We start from the raw sequence: 26245 nt of genomic DNA, 5'->3' as shown, positions 1-26245 counted from the left end.
TTGGCTATAATAGTGCCATTAAAAGCTACATAGTGATATTAAGTCATGTTTGTGTTACTAATGGTGAACCATTAGTGTTTCCATTGCTTACTTATCTTATTCATTTTAATTAATTAACTATTAATTAGTGATACTGGGGATCCAACCCAGGACCTTGTACATAGTAGGCAAGTGCTTTACTGTTAAGCTAATTCTCAGCCTGAATTTCCATTTCTGAGACTATATGTATACAATTACTACTCTATTTAATTAGTTTAATTTTTTGTGTTGCTAGGGTCAAACCCAGGGCCTTGTGCATGCTTTATTGCTGAAATAGACCCTTAACCCTACTACATATTCTATTAGCTGAGTTTTCTATTCTTTGTGGATTCCATTCTTTCTTCTACTCTACCTAACTGGGCTATATTTTGAGTACCTTGATAGTTAGTTTCAGTTCTTTTCAAACTAACGGTGGAGAGTTAACAGAGCAGTTAAAAGCAAGATGTCTAGAACCAAACTGCCTGGATCAGTATCCCAGCTCCATTGCTTATTTGCTATGTGCCATTAAGGCAAGTAACTTAATCTCTGTGTCTTGGTTTCCTCATCTATATGATGGAGATGATAATAGTATCTACCCATAGGCTAGTTGTAATGATCAAATGAGGTAGAATATGTAAGACATTGAACATAGCATGCCTGGCATATGAATTGCTCAGAAGCTATTATTATCTTTGCACACATACCTTTTTATTTTCTATTCACTGATATTCTTAAATAGCCACTGGTTCCATCTTTCCACTTCATTATGGGCAGTAAAGAGCTGGTGCTACCAAATGGGCATACATAAAGTACCCATCATAGGTTGTCAGGACCATCTTACTATAGTCCTCAGAATTTGAAGGGGAAGAATCGTAGTGATCCAGTCCAACATTTTGCATTTGCTTGGTGCTGCAGCATCCCAAAATTGACACATATAGTATACATATATAGTGCCATTGAAGAGGGAGGTATCTTATTGCTTGAAGTTAAAAGTGATGACCTGTGTGAGTCATTAAAATTCCTACTTATTCTGTGGATTTCATGGTCCTTTTTTATTTTCAAATTATTTATTTGCCTTTCTATTTATACCATCATGAATACAGAAACAGGAACATAGGGAATTGAATACCTTCTGTACCTTAAAAAACAAACAAAAAACCACCAACCATTTTTGTAATTACTCTTGAGTTGATATTCTAAAACATTTCCTTTCTTACAGGACATAGGTTTTTTTTTTGTTGTTGTTTTTTAAGCTGTTTGTTGTATTTTGAACACAGTTGCCTTCTTCTATAAAATGGGGATAAAAGTATTTCTACTTCATACAGATTACTGTGCAGATTAAATGAGTAGTAAATACAAAGTTCTTAGAACAGTTTCTGAAATAACATTGAATATTATCATCATTAGTGTTTATTTTTTAATGCTTTTTTAATGTTTGCATGGACAAAATGCTGTAAAATCAAAAAAAATATATATTTTTTTTCCAGAGGAAGTGGAATTACCTGCTGTGGCATCAGTCAGTGCTTCAGTAATTAAATCACCATCAGATCCTTCACATGTTTCTATTCCTCCACCTCCACTCTTACTTCCAGCTGCTACCACAAGGAGTAATAGTACAGCTATGCCTAGTAGCATTCCCAACACAGAAAACAAGCCTCCACAGGCTATTGTTAAACCACAGATCTTGACTCATGTTATTGAAGGCTTTGTGATTCAGGAGGGATTAGAGCCATTTCCTGTAAGTAGCAAGCATATTTGTGGGTTTTTAAAAAATTATTATTATTCATATACCCTTATTTTTAAAACTTTTATATTATCTGTTCTGTAAGAAAAAGCTGGTAATTTTATTTTTAAAAATAGTTGAATTTTATCTGGAATTTAACACTCTACCTGCTTTACATATATATATATAACTTCCAAATATATTTCTACAATTTTATGCTAGCCATTTAGATGTTTAAAGTAAGGAAAAAATGAAAATATTTCAGAGTATAAAGGCATTCTGAAATTTTTAGAGAAAGGTAGTTGGAAGTTTACTTCAGTGAAATAAGGCTTTTCATTTTTTCTTTTTGAGGGAATTGAAACGGTACCTGGTACATTATTCAATAATGGTATTTTCATGTATGTAATTTTTTGGTGAACTTTAACTTAAATATAGAAAATATTATCTTCTTGGTGTCTTAACACTTGAAGTTTACCAACTTATCATTTATGATTACCAAAGTCTTCTTATTCTTAAATTTCAGCCTTTAATCAGATTTTTTAAATGTTCACCTCATAATTGAGGTGCTCTATCACTATGAGTTTTACAATTTGAGACTAGCTGTAGCTACATGTAATTTATATGACAATATCTAGAGATAAATGTTTTTCCTTAGAAAATAAATCAAAGACAAGTAGACATGTAAAAACATGAACTACTTCTCTTGAAGACCTTTGAATCATCTGAATTTTCAGATTCATGGGTGAACATCTCCTATTTTGATAATCACCTTTGTGTTCAGTTTTGTGCATGTGTGTCTATGTGTTGAACTTGGATTTCTTATAAAAATGTTGGTACAGTGGATGGAGGAATGGTCTTTTCTCCTTACTTAAACAAAACCATATGTATAACTAAAAATGTTTGTTTGGATCCTGTCTGTGCTACATACTGACTGTATGATTTTGTCAAGTCATTGAACCTTTCTGATCTTCATTTTGCTTGTCTGGCAGATGGAGATGATTAAATATGCATACATTATTCTGTGTAGTGTCTGACACTTAATAGCCATAACAATTATTATTTGTTATCTCTAATGACAGAACTCTTTTTTTTTTTCCAGATTACAAAAACAATGTATGTGTTCTAAATGAAAAATATGAAAAATTGGGAAATGTAGGACAAATAATCCCAAGTGATACCACAGTGTGTGTGTGTGTATATGTTCATATAATCAGGATTGTTATTATTACATATATAGTTCTACTTTCACTTCATAAATTTGAGCATTTGTCATTCCACATCTTAAAAAAAATTTTTTTTTAACTTTTTTTGATACTGGGGATTGAACCCAGGGGCATTTTTACCACTGAACTACATTCCTAGCCCTTTTTATTGTTATTTTGAGACAGAGCCTTACTAAATTGCTGAGGCTGGTTTCAAACTTGCCATTCTCCTTGCCTCAGCATCCAGAGTTGCTGGGATTACAGGTGTGTGCCACCATGCTGGGTTTCCTTTCCATATCATTAATAGTACTTTGGAAACATTTTGAAATGTTTCATAATTCACTTTATGGACAATCATAATTTATTGTAATCCCCCCATCATTGTTGGATTGTTTTAATTTTTTCACTGTTGAAATAGTTATATGAGGCCAAAGGTGTAGGTTGTGTGCATGCTTTTAGCATGTGTGCGGCCCTGGGCTTAAGCTCCCCCACCACACAAAAGAAATTCTGAAAGAAATGCCTTTTATATAAACTGTTGCCCTCCTTTAAGTAATTTTCTTAGCCTGAATTCCTAAAAGTAGGATTATTTTATCAGACTACACATAGCCAAATGACCTGATAAATACTGTCAAAATTTTTTATGGAAAGATTAAATTTATTCATCTGCCAAAAGTATATGGCTTTGGTAGCATTGACTATTAGTCCTCTCCCCCCAAATAACTTCTATAAATTTTTTGAAGCATATTTAGTAACAAAATTTTAACAGTCTGTTTTATTTAAAATACTGATTATACTCCAGTTAATTTTAGAAATTTTCATTAAGCTATGGTTCCCCATGTGTAGCAGATACTGAAGATTCAACCAGCATTCTTGAGAAGAAAGATATTCTTCTAATCATCCTCTCTTTTTTTTTTTTTTTTGGTACTGGGGATTGACCTCAGGGGCACTAAACCACTGAACCACATCCCCTGCCCCTACCCCTATTTTGTATTTTATTTAGAGACAGGGTCTCACTGAGTTGCTTAACACCTTGCTTTTGCTGAGGCTGGCTTTGAACTTGGGATCCTTCTGTCTCAACCTCCCAAGCCTCTGGGATTACAGGTTTGTGTGCCACTATACCTGGCATTTGATCATCCTCTTTTTAGCTGCAGGCTTACCTAGAGAATCAGTAAATTTTTTTTTTTTTTTTATTATTTCTTCTGGAAATATTTCTGTAGTTTTTTTTTTTTTTTTTTTTTTTTTTTTTGTGGTGCTGGGGATTGAACCCAGGGCCTTGTGCTCGCGAGGCAAGCACTCTACCAACTGAGCTATCTCCCTACCCCTGGAAATATTTCTAAAATGAATATTCATGATAAACGAATATACTAAACATTATGAATATTTTGTTGTTGATGTTAATGTTAATATGTTTGAGGTTTTTCCTTTTATTTTGTGATTACAGTGGGTTAGGTTGCTGACCCACTAGGAATTAGGAGACTTGAGTTCTAGACCTGATTTTGCTTTTGTAAAGCAATAACCTAAGTCCTTTTAACAAGAGTTTCCTTATCTTTAAAATATACACAGTATGGACTGGGGATGTAGTTCATTAGTAGAGTGCCTGCCTAAGCATGTGGGAGGCCCTGGCTTTGATCCCCAGCACTTAAAAAATATATTGCTCATTTTTTATTTGTGTTGCATTCATATGGAAAACACTAAAGTTTCTGAAGGAAAAAGATTAGTCACCACATAGAACTTGAGAGGTAATTGTTCACTTGAGTAATATTTTTTAAAAAGTTAAAATAAAAGCTCTTGCCTAGCAATCTCAAGGCCCTGGGTTCAATTCCTAGCACCACAAAACAAAACAACAAAGGAAACTCACCCAACTCCTACATGTACTGATAGTTATAGCCTTGTTTTTCAGTGTTGGGCAGAAGTACTGAAACATTCATAATGTAGGATAATCTGCATTATGTTTGTATTAATTCTGAATATCAGGAATTACTCAATTAACTACTTGCCTAAACTGAGGCACAAGTCTCCATTTGACAAAGACTTTGAAGTATTCCGTTCTGCTGATAACTAGAAATAAGGTGTTTGTGTTAAGACTCTGCATGCCTGTAATTCCAGCAGCTCGGGAGGCTGAGGCAGAAGGATCCCAAGTTCAAAACCTGCGTCAGCAAAAGCAAGGTGCTAAGCAACTCAGTGAGACTCTGTCTCTAAATAAAATACAAAATAGGGTTGGGGATGTGGCTCAGTGGTTGAGTGCCCCTGAGTTCAATCCCTGGTTCTCCCCCCACACTCTCCCACAAAAAAAAAAGACTCCTTAATCTTTAGTGGAAAATCACTAAATGAATGGAGACTATCAATAAACAAGTAAATTATCACAGATATTCATTTCAAAAGATATTTTAACCAAATTATTTTTGGATATATTTCAGAGATTATTTCACTTTATTCTCTTTCCTTTATAAAGGTGAGCCGTTCATCCTTGCTAATAGAACAACCTGTGAAAAAAAGGCCTCTTTTGGATAATCAGGTGATAAATTCTGTTTGTGTTCAGCCAGAGCTACAGAATAATACAAAGCATGCAGATAATTCTTCAGACACAGAGATGGAAGACATGATTGCTGAAGGTGTGTGAATTTCACTTAAAATACCCTTTAATTTAACTGACTTCTGCTTGAAACAGTACATGGATTTTTACTCTTCATAGATTTTTACTTAAAAATTTGCACTTTTATTCTCATGCAGTACATCGTTTGACTAAAATAATTGGAAAGTTAACCAGACTTGTAGTGACAAATAACTAAAATAGCAAATTGGGTGTTAATTTGTACAATTTGTGTGACATTTGAAGGACTGTGGGTGGGAAAAGTTTTATCATATAGAAGAGAAAATAATTAAACATTTTGTATCAAAGCAACTAATTTTTCTTTTTAAAGGAAAATTAAGTAACAAATACCATTTTACTGAATTTGCTTAAAAAATTTAGAGCTTCTGGGTTGTTTGGCTTTAGACTTTCCATATTCTGATGGGTGATACCAGGTGGTACATTATGGATATAGTCTTCAATCAAGAGGGGATTACATTTGTTCAGAGATAAAAATATCACTAAACCTCCATACTGTCAAAGAATCTTTTAAAATAGACTTTATTCCAATAATGAATATTCCATATAAGTCAAACTAGTATTCAAAATGACTGAAGGAAAACACATACACATAAATACAAAAATGTTATATTTTGTTCCTTGAGTTCGCTATTTAAAATCAGCAAATGCTTGTACTATTTTTTTTTTAAATGAGATTCTGAAGGTCTGATTAAAAAAAGTTGCACTATATTCTGTAGGAACATCTTCATGAGACTGTCTGATTGATTCTGATCATGGCCTACAATTGCTATAGTTCACTTAACTGTAATAGCATTTAGTATAGTCAGAGCTGTATCATAGGGAATTAACATCTACAACTAAGTAATTACTGTCAATATATTCATATATTTCATCAAATTAATTTATTCATTTTGAAATATTTATTGAGACTATACTAATATACCGTGTGCACGTGCATTGCTAAATTAAGCAAAGTAACATACTGGTAAGCACATGCCCTTTTTTTAATTATTAAAAGGATAGCACCTTTGTCTTTATTGATACTTTGTAAATTGGTGCAATGTATTTCACATGGTTTTGTTTCTTGGGGGAATAACGAAGATTATAATATTAGTATAAAATTTGATTTTTTACTGCTTACCTCTATTAAGTTTAATTTGATTAATTCAACTCAACATTATGACCCAGTTTCAACAGTAGCATCATGTATAGTTTTTTGTTTCCTTCCCTCCCTCCATTTTCCCTAATCCTTTGTTCATTCGTTCCTTCTTGTTTTAAAGAAAACCAGTCTTTATTTTATTTCATTGGTACATCTGTCAGTGTGCATCTCTAAAAAAGTATGCCTTTTCTTATATAACTATAATGCCATATCACACATAACAATAGTTCTAATTCTTAGGGGTCATCTGATGCCTGGTCCATGCCCAGAGTTCCCTTTTATAGTTATTTGGTTGAAATCAGGATCCAAACAGGGTCTATGTTGTGCTTTTTGTTGTTAACAAATTAAATTTCTTTTAATTCTCAAATACTTTTGTTTTTAGTTATATATACTGTTTTATCTGAGGACATTTCTAATTTGAGATGGAACATAGTAAAAGATGGATATGTGGGTATTTTTCTCTTACTATAAGTAAAAAAATGAAAGTTCTAGGCTAAGATGTTTATAATGTGCCCCCTTGTGTACACACATAGGAAGAACATGGATATCTGCCTAGGAAGTTTCACAGTACATTTCATGATCCTCATGGTTTATAAAACAGTGGGCATACAGCCTGTCTATGCTAGCTAGTCTATGCTAGAACCCAGAACCTGAGGATCATATATATGTGTGTGTGTGTGTGTGTGTATGTAAAACATACCTTTCTTTCCCATAAGAAGCTTTTAATTTAGTTTGGAATTAGGGAATCTCCAAAACAGAAAATAAATAAGGAGCAACAAATGTTAAGTTTTCAATTAACAGTAAGAATTTAGGACTGGTTGAGATTATTTCCGGTTTGGTGAGTTTCTTATAGAGGTGAGAGTTGACCTGCATCTTGGATTTTTAAAAAGCATAGATTTAAATAGGGAGAACAGTTCAGTTTAGGAAATCATGAATAAAAGCACAAAAGATGTGTAAGGGTTATGTAACTTTGGGAGAGGTAGTAAAGAGTAGAGAGTTGGATTAGAGTAGTGGGAGATAAGACTGGCAGAGTCACATTCTAGAGTAGCTTGGGCAGAGCAGTTAGGAATTATCCTGTTGAGAGGATGGTGAAGATTTCTAAAGCAGGTGACATGAACAAAAGAGTATTTTTGGAAATGGCTAGCCATCCAAAGGATGTATTTAGAAGCTTAATTTCTTAAGGTAATTTTATAATTTCAGTGTTTATGTTACTTTGTACTCAGGTGTTTATTGGAGATCTTATAGGGTGTAATGGTGAGGTCATTTATTTAGTTACTTTGGTTTTAGTAATGTATATGGTTTCATTATGAAAAAAAATTATTATGGTAAGGATTATTCTTTTTTTAAGGGTAAACTGGTTTTATTCAGGTTGGTTTTCTTGCCAGATTCTCCAGCCAGATTTATCAAAATATCTGTTGTTTTTGGTAAGACAACATGGTTTCCATATCATTGTTTCTCTTTGCTGCTGAACCTCAGGGGTTCCTCACACAAAGGAATTGGGAACTTGAATTATTTAGGTTATAGGTTTGGCCACTCCAGTAGAGACCCAGAAAAATAGAATAGGTGAATAGAAAGTAGGTTGATGAATAGAAGGTTAGGTTTTCACTGACATAATCCAAAGGTCAGCAATCCAGAAACTTGATGACGGTAGGTACTCTTAACTCCAGTGTCTTATGTCTGTGCCATCCCTAGAATGTTACTCTAATTTCCCTGAGGCTGATTTTCATCATCACATTCTAACCAATGAGATTGGGGAAAGGACATCATTTGGAATTTGTTTCTACTAATATCCCAGTGGTCAGAAATCAGCAATATGTAGGCAGAAACTATTCTTTATCCTAGATAGCCAAGTTCTAGGGTTTTGTTTCTGTGGAAAAAGTGAAGAATGAATGCTGGACAATTATCAGGCATTTCTTATATAGAATCCCATATTTATTAGCTAAATCAACAGTTTTTAAAATTCAGTAGGTTCTGTAATTTTTTTATTCACAAATGTGAAAAAGAAGCCATATTTGTTAAAAAATCTGACCAACAGTAGAATAGAAAATTTTGAACTATTAATGTTCGTCACTTCTATATGAGGAATAAAACTGATGTTCCACTTTTGTTAGGCTGTTAACCTTAAGCCATATCTGTTTGGTATCTCCCTTCTATAACCAGCAAAAACAGTTTCTTGTTCTTTACAAGGTATTCTAACCTGTTATCAGGTATTATATATTGTTTTGTTAATATTAACAACAACTTTGAAGCAAAGGTTTAACTGTAGCCTGATCTTATAACAACTGGAGCAATGGACTCTAGGGTTCTATCAGTAGTGTAGTGATTGAGTGAGAGGTTCTGTCTCTGTTATAGGCTTTTCAAATTCAGATGAGATTATTATAAGCATGACAAATATAACATATTTGGGAGTTATGATATTATGTCCCAGGAATGTGTTAATAAGAAGTTCTGACTGGGTCATAACTGTATCAAAATCATCCCTAAGTAATTGGAAGGAACAATTTTTTTAAAATTGTGTTGAGACTATTTCTTCCTCATTGCAACTAAATTGGTGACTTCTGTTTATGAAGATAGTCCTAAAAATTTCCTTAAAATAGTCTCTTGGGGGCTAGGGGTGTAGCTTGGTGTTAGAGTGCTTACTTAGCATGCAGGAGACCCTAGGTTTGATCCAGAAAGGAAGGGAGGTGGGGGGAGAAAGAAAGAAAGGATGGGTGGACAGACAACTTTTTAACTCATAATTTCAATAGTCAGGATAATATATTTGGAGTCCCATGGTGTCAAATATTATTTCACAGTATGTTTTTCTTACTACCTTAAACTGGGATAATGCGAGTGGTTGCATTTTTAGAGTCCCTGACATGTTTACATTTTTAGAGTCCTGATTTCATCTTAACAAGTTTTTATTAGAATAATATAGAGATATATTCATCTTTATATGTTCTATCATATATTCTAGCAGCTCTTTTAGAGTTAATTATTTTTTATATACTCTTCTAATATCAGACATCAAAATGGCACAATTACGAAGTCATCCTCATACTTTGAGTTAGAATTAAGTAATAGAGTACATAGAGAGCTCATAGCTAAAAGATTTAGAGTGCTTTTTATTTCATATTTTATATGACACCATGGGAATTATGATGCAAGAAATTGGAAAAATATGGTAAATTTACAAATTTAACATTTCAGTGAAGTATTTCTTGAGCACTTTTTATCCTATTACTTTTCATTCTTAGGTGAAAAATAGGAAATGGAACTGTCACGTTTTTCATGACTGCTGCCTTTTGGGCACTCATTTAATTGTTACTTCAGTTCTTTGGGAAAGATATTATAAAACCCATTTTACAAATGAGAAAACTGGGTCATGAAGATTAAGTTGTTTGCTTATAGGTGACTGCCTCTGAGTATTTGAGGGTTATAGTTTGGAAGGTTCTGTGGGTCCTGTCCTACGGCCTAAAGGAGATGTAGGGGTAGAAGGAAGACATTTAAATTTAATGGGGGAGTTTCAAGATGGCGGACTAGAGGGCGGCTGCATTTCACGTTGCTCCAGGACGCAGGATTCAAAAGAGGAGATAGTGAGAGACTTGGGACCAACTCAAAGCCGCCGGGTGAGTCTCTCCCATTGGGGAGGCGTCCCGGATGGGGCGGTAGCCCCGGAACGCAGGGAACTTTGTGAAGTAGAGTTGCTCGGCGAGACGCCCCTCCCCCCACTGGAGCGGTAAACACGGACAACTGGGATCATCGTAGAGGAGGCGGCTCAGCACAGCGCTTGGACTCCCGGAGCAACCACTGGGGCTCCGGGCGGCTGCCTGAGGAGGAGCTGCATGGCGAGCTATTTGGACTCAGTAAAGTATCGGGATATAAGATCAATGCACATAAATCTAAGGCATTTTTATACACAAGTGATGAATCTTCAGAAAGAGAAATTAGGAAAACTACCCCATTCACAATAGCATCGAAAAAAATAAAATACTTGGGAATCAATCTCACAAAAGAGGTGAAAGACCTCTACAATGAGAACTACAGAACACTAAAGAAAGAAATTAAAGAAAACCTCAGAAGATGGAAAGATCTCCCATGTTCTTGGATAGGAAGAATTAATATTGTCAAAATGGCCATACTGCCAAAAGTGCTATACAGATTCAATGCAATTCCAATTAAAATCCCAATGATGTACCTTACAGAAATAGAGCAAGAAATTATGAAATTCATCTGGAAGAATAAAAAACCCAGAATATCTAAAGCAATCCTCAGTAGAAAGAGTGAAGCAGGGGGTATCGCAATACCAGATCTTCAACTCTACTACAAAGCAATAGTAACAAAAACAGCATGGTATTGGTACCAAAATAGAAAGGTGGATCAATGGTACAGAATAGAGGACACGGACACAAACCCAAATAAATACAATTTTCTCATACTAGACAAAGGGGCCAAAAATATGCAATGGAGAAAAGATAGCCTCTTCAACAAATGGTGCTGGGAGAATTGGAAATCCATATGCAACAGAATGAAACTAAACCCATATCTCTCACCACGCACAAAACTAAACTCAAAATGGATTAAGGATCTCGGAATCAGACCAGAGACCTTGCATCTTATAGAAGAAAAAGTAGGTCCAGAGCTTCAACATGTCGGCTTAGGACCAGACTTCCTCAACAGGACTCCCATAGCACAAGAAATAAAGCAAGAATTAATAACTGGGATAGATTCAAACTAAAAAGCTTTCTCTCAGCAAAGGAAACTATCAGCAATGCGAAGAAAGAGCCTACAGAGTGGGAGAAAATCTTTGTCAATCATACTTCAGATAGAGCACTAATCTCCAGAATCTATAAAGAACTCAAAAAACTCTACACCAAGAATGCAAATAATCCAATCGACAAATGGGTTAAGGAAATGAATAGACACTAGATATACAAGCAATCAACAAACATATGGAAATATGTTCAACATCTCTAGTAATAAGAGAAATGCAAATCAAAACCACCCTAAGATTCCATCTCACCCCAATTAGAATGGCGATTATCAAGAATACAAGCAACAACAGGTGTTGGCAAGGATGTGGGGAGAAAAGTACACTCCACATTGCTGGTGGGGCTGCAAATTAGTGCAGCCACTGTGGAAAGCAGTGTGGAGACTCCTTAGAAAACTTGGAATGGAACCACCATTTGACCCAGCTATCCCACTCCTTGGCCTATACCCAAAGGACTTAAAATCAGCATATTACAGAGATACAGCCACATCAATGTTCATAGCTGCTCAGTTTGCAATAGCCAGAGTGTGGTACCAACCTAGATGTCCTTCAATTGATGAATGGATAAAGAAAATGTGGTATATATATATACAATGGAATATTACTCAGCCATAAAGAATGATAAAATTATGGCATTTGCAGGCAAATGGATGAAATTGGAGAATATCATGCTAAGTGAGATAAGCCAATCTCAAAAAACCAAAGGACGAATGATATCACTAATAAGTGGATGATGACACATAATGGGGGGTGGGAGGGGTTAGTGTTAGGGTTAGAGTTAGGGTTAGGGAGGGGGGCAAGAATGGAGGAAGGAAGGACTGTATAGAGGGAAAAGGGGTGGGAGGGGTGGGGGGGGAAGGGAAAAAAATAACAAAATGAATCAAACAGCATTACTCTATGTAAATTTATGATTACACAGATGGTATGCCTTTACGCCATGTACAAACAGAGAAACAACATGTATCCCATTTGTTTACAATAAAATAATTTAAAAAAAAACTTTAATGGGAAGAATGATGAAAAAAGTACCAGCAGTTGATAAATTATGAAAGTATTTGTAATTTTTTTAAAGGCTTAATCTAAATTATTTTTTGTTGAATACAATGTAACTTACAGGAACTGTTTTACAATTAGATATATTCATCTTTATATGTTCTATCATATATTCTAGCAGCTCTTTTAGAATTAATTATTTTTACATACTCTTCTATTATCAGACATATCAAAGTTGCACAATTATGAAGTCATCCTAATACTTTAAGTTAGAATTAAGGCTTCTCTGCTATATAGTTCCACAGCACAATTTTTTCAAAATTCATATATCACTGTTTTTTGAAAGTGTTCTTTGGGAGGGTAGTGATTATGTCTTATTCATCTTTGTTTCTCATAGTGTTTATATAAAGTTTGCATATTTTAGGCATGCTGAATCTTAGCAAAATGAACCTTTAAAAATGTTATATTCATTTATATAGAAAAAAACTCCATATGATTTTTATGTAGAAGCAAGAGGGAATTAATAGAGGTGGCTGTTTTTAAAGGCTTTGGCCTTGCTAGAGTGACTGAATTGGAAAGTGATGGACCTTTGGTCTGGTAGCAGTATCTAACCCATATACAGGCTAACAATATAAGCTACAATTAACTTTTTGGAACTTCTTTCCTTTGTTTCCTTCACTTTATTTTTTTTAGAGACATTAGAAGAAATGGACAGTGAGTTGCTCAAGTGTGAATTCTGTGGGAAAATGGGATATGCTAATGAATTTTTGCGGTCAAAAAGATTCTGCACTATGTCATGTGCCAAAAGGTATTTCTATACTCTTGAATTTCCTAAAGGACAAGCCAACAACCACTGAAAAAACAAAAACAAAAACAAAAAAACCCCTTGAATTATTTAACCCAGATACTGTAGTACAGAGGAATACTTAGGCAATATATGGAGCTACCTTGATACTTACTTAGTTATGCTCTGTGGAAATTACTTATTCATAACACTTAGAATCAGTTTTACAGTGCAGTCTAATATTGAAGTAGGAGTATTATGGTGGTAAGAATACCCTTAAAAGAATCTCTCCTATGAAATGATCAGGATATTGTAGAATGCCAGTCCTTCAGATAATTGAAACAGTTTTTATCAAATGCTCTTTTACCGGTATTGAAATATTTGGATTTACTTTGTTTTAAAGTGTTTTCATTTGTTTGAATCATATCCTATATATTTTAGATTTGTTATGGAATAGCAATAGATAAGTTTTCCACATTGTTAACATTATACAGCCCAATATCTTTGCTAAATTAATATTTTCAGTGGTAATTATTAGATAAAGAGTATTAATAGCAAAAAAAAAAAAGTTAAGTCTCTTCATTAAACTTGTAACTCCTAAGGGTAGTATTATCAGAACCCACTCTGATATTCATCACTAAAGTTGAAGAGTATACACAGGTTGGTTATTTCGAAATTCTCTGTTCAAAAAAGTAATTCTCTTAAATTCTCTCAAAGAATTTAAGATCTTAATTTATATACATCCAGTGAATTTCTTGCTTCAGTATTTTATTTTGTATTGGTGCCACCAAAATATACATAGTAAAACTCTTATTACTTGTTTCCTCCAAAAATGGATTATTTCAATTGGCAATCTATTACTCAGATAGTCTTTCATATTGATAGATTTGTAATAAAATTATATTGAACTTATGTTTTAACTTAAATTCTTTTCGCATATACCACAATATACAAAGTTTTTCAGAAATCTGTTTCTTCGATAATTTCCTTTTATTCTTTCTAGGGGTGAATTGGCAAACTCACCCAGGACAAATCCTTCCTGCTGCTTATATTTTGTGTGGCCCCTGAGCTAAAGATGGTTTTTAGAGTTTTAGATAGTTGGAAGATAAATCAAAAGAATATTTCATGATAAGTGGAATTCAAACTTCAGTGTTTGAAAAGTTTTATTGGAACACAGCCATGCTCATTCAGTAGTCTGTAGCTGCTTTCACACTACAGTGACAGGAATGAGTAGCTGTTGTCAGACACTTGGATAGCCATAAAACCTATGACCCTTTAAAGGAAAAGTTTGCCAGTCTTTGTTGTAGGACTTTGAGATCTACTAGATGGTATAAGACTTTTTTTTTAAATAATCATTTATTTTTATGTGGTGCTGAGGACCAAACCCAGAGCCTCACACATGCTAGACAAGTGCTTTTCCACTGAACCACAACCCCAGCCCTAAAAGACTCTTTTTTAAGACAGCATCATGCCTTTTAAAGATCTGTGTTCAAAAATATTAGGCAGACTGTTGACATAAAAGAAAATAATCTTTAAACCAATTTTAAAGAATTAAGAATGTCCTTCAGAATTTCCTGAATAGTGAGAGCAATGAATTTATTGTAACTTTGAAATATCAACTTTACATTTTTACTCTTTGATTTTTGTAATATTTAAAAAATCTTCTAAGTGCTTGAGATCTTTTCCCTACTACATCAATATCATTTTATTAATCTCTCTTCAGAAATTATTACTTGGGAAAATACCAGTTTGAATAAATTCTAAATATTTACCACAAAATTTTTCTCCTGGAACTTTGAATTTTTTTGTTACTATGAAAATTAGTTGTGCTCTGTACTTTACAGAAAGTTTCTCACTATTATGCTATAATCAGTACCTTTTTTATAGGTATCCAGTGTTATGTTGAGATGTATTATAAATACACAAAGACCATTTTTTTTTTACCACTAGCATAAATAAATCCATTGAATTATATGGGTATATGGATTTTACTTTATGAGGTATTATGTTCCTTAAGGAAGAATATGGTACTTCCTAATTCATAATTTCTCTTTAAAGTCATAATTAAACACTAAATGGAGTGTCTCAATGTCATCATTTAATATTTTTTCTCACTTGAATTTCTTAGGTACAATGTTAGCTGTTCTAAAAAATTTGCACTTAGTCGTTGGAATCGTAAACCTGATAATCAAAGTCTTGGGCATCGTGGTCGTCGTCCAAGTGGCCCTGATGGGTCAACAAGAGAACATATCCTTAGGCAGGTATGTAGAAATCTTGCTTCAATATACAATACCCTTTTCAGAAATGGCAAGGAAAATGCAAAATACAATGCTGTATTTTACTTGTACTACATTTTCCAGCTTCCAATTACTTATCCATCTGCAGAAGAAGATTTGGCTTCTCATGAAGATTCTGTACCATCTGCTATGACAACTCGTTTGCGTAGGCAGAGTGAGCGGGAGAGAGAACGTGAGCTTCGAGAAGTAAGAATTAGGAAAATGCCTGAGAACAGTGACTTGCTACCAGTTGCACAGACAGAGCCGTCTATATGGACAGTTGATGATGTCTGGGCCTTCATCCATTCTTTACCTGGTATGTAATTCACAACTTTGGCTTTAATGTTTTCTTGTGTAACACTCAAGAATGATGTTAGATCCATCCATACTTTTGCATTGAAAGGGTTAGAGAAGTCTGCGTGTATGTATAAATTAAATGGCATTTGCTATTGAAGTTTGATCTGTTTCCTCTTGCTTATTCTCTCAGCACAACTGGGTAGTTTTTCATACCCCCAAGTCGATAAAAACTGACTAGTCCTGCTTCTGTGACATCCCAGCCCGTGAAGATATTAAGGTGCTCTCTTCTCTTCAGTCTGATTTCTCTCGAGAGGTCAGTAGAGAGATTGAATCAGACACTTCTTCCCTTCTACTCTATTTTTCTATTCTGTTTCATCTTATTTCCTACATTAACCTTTATAAAAATGAAACGAGAGACTAGTAATTTTTTTTTACATTTTTGAAAGCTAATCAAGATGTATAAAATATAAAATTTTGGTTTCTTTTTAAAAAATCAAGCTGTTTCTTTTAAAGGAAGCAGCATTCTTTAATTCCTTTCAATAAACAAACATCAGCAGTTGAAATTCAGTTACACTGATTCTAATGTTAAAGGTAATCTTATTTATATTTTCCTATTCTAACTCTCAATTTGATACTCTTTCCATCAACTTGAGTCTCCTTTTTTTCTTTAAAGGAACAATAATTTTCATATCCACTCTCTCCAAAGGGTGGACAACTAGAGACATTTGCACTGTTGCTCATTATGAGACCCATACTGGTTATATATGTGAAGACAACATATTTCTTTTAAATCAGCAAATCTTATTCACTTTGACCTTATGGATATGGTAAATGAGATTTTAAAAAATATGTTTTCTTTTGGTTTTATGAATCATGTCGTTTCTCTTGATTCAGGCTTTCCAGAAGAATATATCCCATCAGAATTATCTATCAGACTTCTATAAACAAAACTAATTATTTAGCTATTATTGCTGTCTTTCTGTAAAGGTGACCAGTCACAGAAGACTACTTAGAGCTAATGTGGTATGCAAGAAAATGTTCAGAAATATTAATTTTAAAAACTGCTGCCCATTTTAACTTATATACAGAACTCTCTGAAGTTTTATTAAATATATTTTTTATAAATACTTTGATAAGTGCTAAAATAAGATATAGTCACTTTTATAGAAAGATGGAATTGTTTTAAAATTTATACCTTTAGGAGGTACATTTTTTTCACATGAAGATTTTTAAGCATATGCCTAAGAAAACTAAGGTCTGAGTTAATTGCCCACCATGTGGGTTTAGAACCTGCTTTAAACCTACTCAGGACAGTGAATCTTCATTGGTTGTGGTTTAGTATTTAATAAACATATTTTAGTTTTGGGACCAGTATAGCTATCTTGGGAATTAACATTGGAATCTGTACCAATCATCTGGGGTTGCACTTTAATTCTGTCATCTTCAGTAGTCTTAGTCTTTCCAAGTGGGGGCGTGTGATCTATTTATGACTCTCTTTTCTCACTTGGGAGAAATACTCCTTTCCCTTTGGAGAGGAGAGTTGGTATATATCCTGAGGAAATTAATTGCCCAAATAATTAACAAATAATAGCTATTGCTGATTCTTTTATCACTTAATGTGGGGGTTTTTAGGCTAATTTTCGCAGCACCCATTTGTTCTGTTGCTACTACTGGCTGCTTTATTAGAACAAAGGCCAACTTTTTGTGTTCCATACTTGCTTCTTTTGAGATTAAAAAAAATTTCAACTTATTGCTAAACTTGGGGTGCTTGTCTTATTGAGTTCATCCAGAAAATTTTGTTCTGAGTTCTTTAGAGAATACTACTTATCATTAAAAAGAAACTGCTTTATAATTTAGAATTACATGGTGCTGTTTTAGAGTCTACTCAGTATAACTCTTTTCCTTTACTGATAATACGGGAGTATTTCCCAACCTCTTTGACAGGCCAGATAAGCAGCTTATTTCTGTGATCAGTTATCTCACCTTTCTCAAAGATTTTCTCGGAATAATACCTGTAGCTTAAGTAAATCTTATACCAGAACATGCCTATATCTTCATTTCTTCTGCTCCTCTGGGCTTTGTGAATTTCCTTCTGAGCCTCTTTTACCTCATTCAGGACTTTTTATTTTCCTGGAGTAGTATCTTCCTGAGCTTTTCTCATGGTATGAACATGCTTATCAATTTCATAATCTCTTGTATTTTGTTTCTTTCCAGTTTGGGTAGACTTCCTTCCCTCTCTAATCAGGGCACCTCTATTTTATGGCTAAGGTTTTCAGTTCTTTTTGTATATTATTTTGTAACCATCCTGTTGGGACGGTTCATACTTAAATGAAGTACACATACCTCTCAGAGCTGTTACCACAGTGAAAAGCTGTCTTGTAACCTCTCATGCATTAAAAAGTTCTCTAATAAAAATTCTTATTTTCAAAAAATTATGCAGGTTATCTTCTTTAACTCTTCCTTGTGTGGTGAACTACCTTTTGCAAAGATTATTCTGTATTCTGTGGATCAATAGAATTTCACTGCAGGCACATAAAGTAGGGAATTATTTCTTCAAAGTATGAATATTTACTGATATTTTGTTATACTAGTTCTGAGAGTCATTTATTTGTAGTATTGAGTGGGAAGTGATCTTTTTACTAATCTTACTGAGGTCAGTTTTGAGGTAGGGCATTTTTTAAAATTTTGGGTTTAAATGGGGGAGTGACTCTGTTCACTTACAGTGACTTACAGGGATCAATTGAGACCCAGTGCAAAGGTTCATACTGAGAGCTACACTGTGCTTGGTTCCCATGAAGTGAAAGCAGCCAAGCTGACTGGTTGCTTCAGTTGGTGTGTATTTATTACATGTCACTGGGTTCCAGCCATTCTGTAGAAGTATACACTAATCCAGAAGCTCACAGAACTTTAGTTCAGTGTACCTTGATCACTTGATTTTTTAACTGTTTTTCTACACCAAGTTTTTAGAATTATATTTACTTCTGCTTCCCTGCTCCCCCTATTTTAAAAGTCACTTTATTTTCTCATATCTGTACTAATGTAACTATATTTTTTTGAGGTGAGCTTAAGTTGTGATCCAAATTTCTCAAGATATACTTTCCTGTCTGATGATGCTGTTTTCCAAAACACTTGTTCTTTATTATTTTGCCAATACATTTACTGTCCACCTTTGAAAAGACATCTGCAGAGGAATCTCTCAATACAGAGGAATAAGAGCGAGCTATATATTTTCCTTATGGAGAAGTCATTTCTACTCCTAAATGTAGCTCTTTATGGCCCTCATTACTTCTCACTGCTCCTGTTTTCTGAATCTAAGTTCTATCCTATCTCTCTTTCTCTTTCCTTTCCTGTGTTCTTGTAAGTAAGACTGAAGAGAGAAGAACATTAGTTATTTCATAAAAAGGAGGATGAAGTCACAACTAGATGCAAGATTAGTCAGTTTTGTCTGCCCAATTTTGTTGAGAGCTACCTCTGAGAAAAGAAAAGGGGCTTTTCTATGGTGAGTAATCTTTTATCTCTATAGTTTCTTTTAAATGATACATGGGGAAAAACCATAAACATTCTGTAGAGGGTACTGAAATATCGACTTTTAAAAATCTGAGAAATTATTAAAATAGAGAAATTGAAGGGTTGAATGCCATATAGGAAATAGTAAAGATAACAACTAACAGGACACAGGAAAAGAAATAACTAAAAGATGACCACATCTTTTGTGTTTTTTCTGAACACAAGAAAAAAATGTACTAGTCTTACAAATAGTTCTTCTGTAGGAGATTACATTTTTGTTCATTATTTATCTTATTCATTTATTCAGTTCTTCACTTATTCACAAATGTATTTTGGACTTACAATGCTTTGTGTTTGGTGCTGGGGTTAAAAGGAAGAAGTCATCTCATACAAACAAGAGGATGATATATTTGCAATAGAAGGCAAATATTATTCCAACAAAAGTGTGATGTCTAAGGTGTAATGTAATCATTTTTGTTCTTCATTACCCTTTTTTTTGTATTTTCTCTTTGAATGCTGATTTGAATAAAATAAAAACACTTTAAAGCTGTTAGTTTTTATTTTTAAGTTCAATTTTATTTTCTTTCATAAGGAAGCTTATGTTTCTTCATTCTCTCCTCGCTTGCTTCTTCATTCATTACCTAATCTACTGGTTTCTTTACCTCTAATCGGGGAAGTTATTGAGAAACCTGGATGTGCAAAAATTTTGGTAAATGGTAAAAACATTTGCGGTTCAAGTGGATACTAACATTGTTACCTGATAAAGCACCTGATTTAGACTGAGCGCTAAAATATTGGTTATTTGTCAGAAGATTGGTGTAGAAGTTCATAATTTCAATGAGAATGTGTTTTCTTAAAAAAAAATGGAGATGAGTCCAGTGATATTACGATTTAAGGTTGAAATTATAACTTGAGCAACATATTTCAGCAGCATTGCAATACATTGATACTTCAGTCTCAAGGGATTTGCTCTGTCCTGAGTGAACAATATTTTAGAGATACTTGGCAACAAAGGTCATAAATTAGAATAAGGTACAAATGTTAATGAAAGTGGTATTCTGATACTTGAGAAAATATTTCCAGATTATCATTTATATAGCAGAACATTATATTTTATTCCTCTGTACCTATATGTGAAGGATGTATTATACAGAGCTCATGAGATGTATCAACTAGTTAATCCAAGCATGTGTGGCATACTTTAGGGTGATAGCAAGAGACCTTTTTATGAAGGAAATGTTATGATTACTCTGTACATTTTTACCTCTAATTATTTCTATAATATTATCTTTAGAGCAAGAATTCCAAGTAAGTCTCTTTACCTAGCATTTGAATTTTTATTTTCAGAATGCCAACAAATACTTTGTTCTTCAAGGTGAACCCCAGGATACTCTATGTAAATTTTATTTGTTTGTCAACTTGTATTTCAGATTCTTAGACCCAGTTGAGAATATAGCTATGGCTGTTAGGAATTATGTCTACTTTTCATGTATTTAATTCTAAATTCCTTCCTCTGATTAAATTCCAGGCTGTCAGGATATTGCAGATGAGTTCAGGGCACAGGAGATTGATGGACAGGCCCTTCTTTTGCTAAAAGAAGACCATCTCATGAGTGCAATGAATATCAAGCTAGGCCCAGCCCTGAAGATCTGTGCACGCATCAACTCTTTGAAGGAATCTTAATAAGAACATGAAACTTTGATATAACGCCAGTTTTACTCTTTATAAACAGACTTGTAAGGTAAAGGCTTAAGTTGGCCTAGGACATTACACTTACGATAGATGGCCAAGCACATTGGAATCTCCACATCAAGTGTTGACATTTCTTCTACAGATGTAATTACTCATCATACATTTTCATAGTTAATTAACATTAGTAAAATTGATTTTACAGGTTACATGCAACATTGAAAGAGCTGTTATAGATGGTCATGATATTTTTCAAAGAAACATGTTATACTAGATCATTTTTAAAAGTGATGTTTATCATTAATATAAAGAATTCTTTTGAAAGTAAATTAATGATTTATATTTCTCCTCTTTTGATTCAGTTTTCTCATACATTTTTTTACCCTATTCATTTTCTAAAGGTTGTCATAAAGATACGAAGTGACTTAGGAGTCCAGTGATGGGATAATATGCATTGAAATATCAGTTTGCATTTTTAAAAATGTCTTTAGACAAATGCTGTAAGAAAGGATTGTGTTCTGTATAAATGATAGTGCTCTGGAGGTCAAAAGAGTTGATTTCTATCCTGGGCAATTTGGCTTGCCTGACAAATTTTCCTCTCAGTTTTTGTACATTTAGAGCAATGCTTCTTTATAAAAGGTTGGTTTGCTCCCCAGAGGATATTTGCCAACATCTAGAAACATTTTGGTTGTCACAGATCAGAGATGAGTTTGGGTGAGGTTGCTACTGATACCTAGTAAGAGACCAGAGTTGTTACTAAATGTCTTACAATGCACAGGATAGCCCACCACAGCAAAGAATTATCTAGTCAAAAATGCCACCAGTGCCAAGGTTGAGAAACAATGATAAGGAAGGAATAAAAAATGTTAACTCTTTCACTTAAAGGAATATTTTTAAGAGACGACTCATAATGAGACATACATGTATAATGGAAGTATTATTCAGATAGCATTAATGTTCTGCTGAAGTATTTTTCCAGTTTATTATGCAGAATAGAAAAAGGGGAAAAAAATCCATAAACTTGGTCTATCAAATAAACACTGGCTTACAGTCTGACACTCAGTACTGATTCATATTAGTTATCTTTTGTAGTTCTGTGCTTCTCTGCACTGATGAAGGCATAATATAATTACACTTATGAACCAGGGCACCATTTTCTGGCAAGGAAGTTTTGTAGTGGATATGTGATTGCACTTTGGATTCTTCTAGTTTTGAACATGCTGAGTCTGACTAGAATGCACATTCCTTTTTCTTTTACTAAATCTTTGCATGCTTCCTGCAAAATACTTACCAAGTGATTTCTCTTGGATGATCAGATCTAACTTAGAAAAACTATAAAGTGAAACTTTTCACTAACTTTTCAGTTAATTTTCTATAGCATCAGGACACTAAAAAAGAAATTGTGGAGTCCTGACAGCTTTATAATCCTGGATGTCAAATGTTTTATTTGAGAAGATTGTGAAAGTTTCAGTCATTTCCTATATCTTATCTTTACATGTGATTGAAGGAAAATACACTGATATTTGGCCACCAAGTTCATTAAGTGAAAACAAAGAGAGTTCATGAGTTTCAGTCATTTCACTGCTCTTTTCAAAAAGATTGTGTTGAGCTAGTAAAAAACTAAAGATGTCACAGGACATCACAGATATTTATCTTTTGGCTTTGTGTACATTAGAAAATGTTGATTATTTTTATACAAAAATATAGCGGGTAATTTTTTTAATCTTTAGATGCCTCTTGTTTGAATGTATGCTTTGTGGGATTCTTTGTGTAGTTGTTTTTAAAAAAGATGTTTACTGATAGTCATGTGTAGGATTAGAATGTGTAATATAATGGAATGCTCACTTTCCAGACCCACAATAGCTTGTAGTCTATGTTACATATTTCTTTGTATCACAATTTTAATTATTGGATTGAAGTTTCAAGGAAAGGTAGGTACTCTATGATCAATTTTCATTAGTTAGTAGTTAATCATCAGGACATAATTGTCATGTGCTTTTCCCCTCATTTTGCAATTTCAGAACATAAACATATACTAAGCAGTATTAAGAGATTGCCCACTGTGTAGAGGGAGGGAGGCTCAAAGGAAAATCTCCCCTGGAATTAAAACTTTATTGTAGGTAATCCACAATTAATATAAAATCCATTTTTCAGGGATAAGCTCCTCTAGCAATAATAATTATTGACCTCCCATAACTATTTTGTCTGTAGCCTTTTGGGTATTAACTTTGAACTATGTTGAAAGTTCCTTTTATTTTCTTCCTCTACTAATGTAAGTTGTTCTGTATTGGAAAGCCTGTGCCCAGCACTATCTTACATATCCAGAAGGAGCTTATGAGAGGAGTTTCTATTGGAGAACACCTACTTATAATCCTTATAAATTCTGTTGTCCCCACTCAAAGCATATCCAAAAAATATACTTGCTTTTTTCAAGTCATTTGATTTATAAGTGGTTCATTTGCTATCAACTGGTAGTTCTCCCATTGATGCAGCTATTTCTTCTAGATGATTTAGTCATCTTAATTTCAAAGCTTAAGTTATAGATAATGGATGTATATGACACTGAGCATGCACCTCTCTCCTGAGGTTTAGGCAGCTGCAGTATGGTATATGTAGGGAGAGTCCTATTATTCTCTTTTCCTTTCATATTACTGAGTGTTTTAGGGTTTTGACTGGAGAGAAGGAATAATAAGCAAAAGGGAACATGGGGGATTCTTCTTATTTTTTGCAACCTAAATTTGCATTCTCTAACTTCTTTATACTGTTGCACTCTTTTCCCATTGGGGGAAAAAAAAAGACCATAATTTTGAAATGTTAGTAGCTTTAAGCTTTGTGTTCCTTGTCAAAAACCTGAAAGAGCTGGTTTTTAAAAATGTTATTTTTCTATGACATTAGTATTCATCAGCCTTGTGTAGACACATGTAAAACACAGCTTGCAGCTTTGATACAATCAGTACAGTATAAGACAGAGTTGTTGTCATCCTTTGGTGGCATATAACTTTTTAAAATTCTGTTTTAAAGAACTGTGGAGTTCTTTAAACAGAACTTTTAAGTCCAAGTTTAAGGGCCACCTAGGGATAGAGAAGGCAGAATGGAATTAAAGAAATGTTAATCAACAAGCTTGAGAATGGGAAAGCCGCAGACTAGGACATCTGCCAATTTTGTTAGTTTAGCCCATTTCAACACTGAACAGATTTCCGTACCTTTGATATTAATATTCACATTTTACCTAATTTAAAATAGAAGTGATATTTTAAAAGATATTCCACTGTTTAATTTTGCTTCCTGGTATGTGGAAACACTCAGAACTTTATGAAACAGGTATTACTGTGACCACGCCTTTGAATAATTTTTGACATAGCTAATCATACAATGTGTGAAACATTATAATAAGACATTTATTCACAAATGTAAGTCTTGGATTGACGTCTGTTTCATAGTACTCCAGCTCTCACTGGCTTGTTCAGATAAGTTTCTTAAAGCCTAGTGTCTATATTTTCAAGGTTTTGGTAACCACCAACACACAAATATAGTAGGGAGGTAATGGAGTTGTATAGTCTTAAGCTATGCTTTTGTGTGTATTAATTTGGGAAAGAATAAACTATTACAGATGAAAGTGAATGAAGCTGGCATTACTGCTATGTCCAGTGGGTAAAATCCCTGACTGGAAACCCTTAAAATATTTTAAAGATAAATTTTCAACCAGAAGATGCTGGTTATATTTTGGGGTTCAAAGACTCTCATTCTTGGTGAGTGGCACAAATGCATGCTGCCTACTGGTACTGAGCACTAGCTGATGACCTGAAAGCACCTCACCTTACTTCCTCCCCTAAAGCCTCCAGCCCCCCAAAATCTGCACAAAAACTTTCTTCTTAGATCTCTGCTTGAAAACCCTTAGGGAGGATTTTGCAGTGGGGCCGATTTTAGGGGAGTGGGTGGCTTGGGAAGGCCTAACCTAACAGTTATGTTTTAGTGGAAACTGGCCTTCTATGCACATAGTTAGCTCACTCTGTGTAGCCAGTTGTGCCCTAAAGGTTTCAGGTGGGTGGGAGAAGTGAAGGAGGAGACAAAATAGGAAGAAAGGCATTCTATAACCAAAGGGATATAGCAGAGTTAACTGCATGAAATCATCTGATGTAAAGGTGGCTTCATCAATAATAGTTCAAGATAATAAATTATAATTATTTGATCCCCATTTTAATGATGTATGGGTTTGTTTTAGTCTTTTCATCTCTGAACAAAACCCTCGAATAACAACTTAGGAAAAGTTTGTTTTGGCTCATAGTTTCAGAGATTCTGTCCATGGCTGGCCAACTCCATAGCTCTGGCCTCCATGTGAAACAACATCATGGCAAAAGGATATGGCAGAGAATAGCAGCTCAGAACATGGCAACCAGGAAGCAGAGAGCGAGCGAGCACTATGCACTATGTTCACTAGGGACAAAAGAGAAACTCCGAAGGCACACCCCCAGTGACATACTTCCTCCAGCTACACCCTGCCTACTTAGTTACCACCCAGTTAATGCATATCAGTGGATTAATCCACTGATTAGGTTACCCTTCATAATGTAATCATTTTGCTTCTGAAAATTTTTGCATTGTTTCACACATGAGTTTTTGGCTCATATATAAGCCATAATATGGTTCTGTTTTTTTTTTTCCTTTTTTTGGTGGTGGTAATGGGGGTTGAACTCAGGGACTGAAATACTATCCTTGAGCTATATCCTCTAGCCTGCTTGATTTTTACCGTTAAGATTTGCCTAAAATCAAACTCATTGTTTCATTCTTTATCAGCTGACCCTGCCCTTGGAAGTATAGATAGTAATAGCACCAATGATACATGTTGGTAATTTTTGATTTCTGAAGATGACAGCTATTAGAGTTGAATATTTGTCAGAAATTCAAAGATTCATTGTTATAATTGAGTGGCCAGAATTACAGAGCAGAATTTCAATTTCCGGATACCGCAGTTGAATCAACTTTGTAGTTTGTTATAAAGAAACTATTTTAAGATAGCATTTTGTGGTTGTGTCTCAGTCTAAGAGTTGGGTGACTAAAAGCTATAGTTTTCTCTTTACCAATCTGAATTTCATTAAACACAAGCCTACCTCTATTTCTCTGGTGCAAAGCAGAATGGATTGTGACATGCACTATTTAACTCATACTGACATATTTAGAGCATTTGATTTCATCTCAGATTGTGGTTCAATTTACATAAGCACAAATACATTATTAGGAAAAATAAATGTGCAATCTT

At 34.1% G+C, this 26245-nt stretch overlaps 1 protein-coding gene across 7 annotated transcripts in view; it reads left to right on the top strand.

Moving 5' to 3' along the window:
• The window catches only part of Phc3 (polyhomeotic homolog 3), an 80486-nt gene extending 54859 nt beyond the window's left edge, over nt 1-25627 (top strand). For 5 of the 7 annotated variants that reach the window (XM_047564314.1, XM_047564311.1, XM_047564316.1 and 2 more), the window contains 6 exons: nt 1506-1756; nt 5396-5555; nt 13129-13243; nt 15348-15480; nt 15580-15811; nt 20828-25627. In XM_047564314.1, coding sequence (XP_047420270.1) covers nt 1506-1756; nt 5396-5555; nt 13129-13243; nt 15348-15480; nt 15580-15811; nt 20828-20982 — 1046 coding nt within the window. In that variant the 3' untranslated portion in view covers nt 20983-25627. Of the gene's footprint in view, nt 1-1505; nt 1757-5395; nt 5556-13128; nt 13244-15347; nt 15481-15579; nt 15812-19158; nt 19715-20827 lie in introns of those variants that run through there. The other 2 variants (XM_047564313.1, XM_047564315.1) reach the window with 2 other exon arrangements.
• Nucleotides 25628-26245: the final 618 nt, after the last annotated feature.

The sequence above is a fragment of the Sciurus carolinensis genome, chromosome 9 (genome assembly GCF_902686445.1).
Source record: "Sciurus carolinensis chromosome 9, mSciCar1.2, whole genome shotgun sequence".
In the NCBI taxonomy this organism is placed as follows: Eukaryota; Metazoa; Chordata; class Mammalia; order Rodentia; family Sciuridae; genus Sciurus; species Sciurus carolinensis.
Note: the sequence above shows the minus strand (reverse complement) of the source record. Positions and strands in the feature narration are given on the sequence as shown.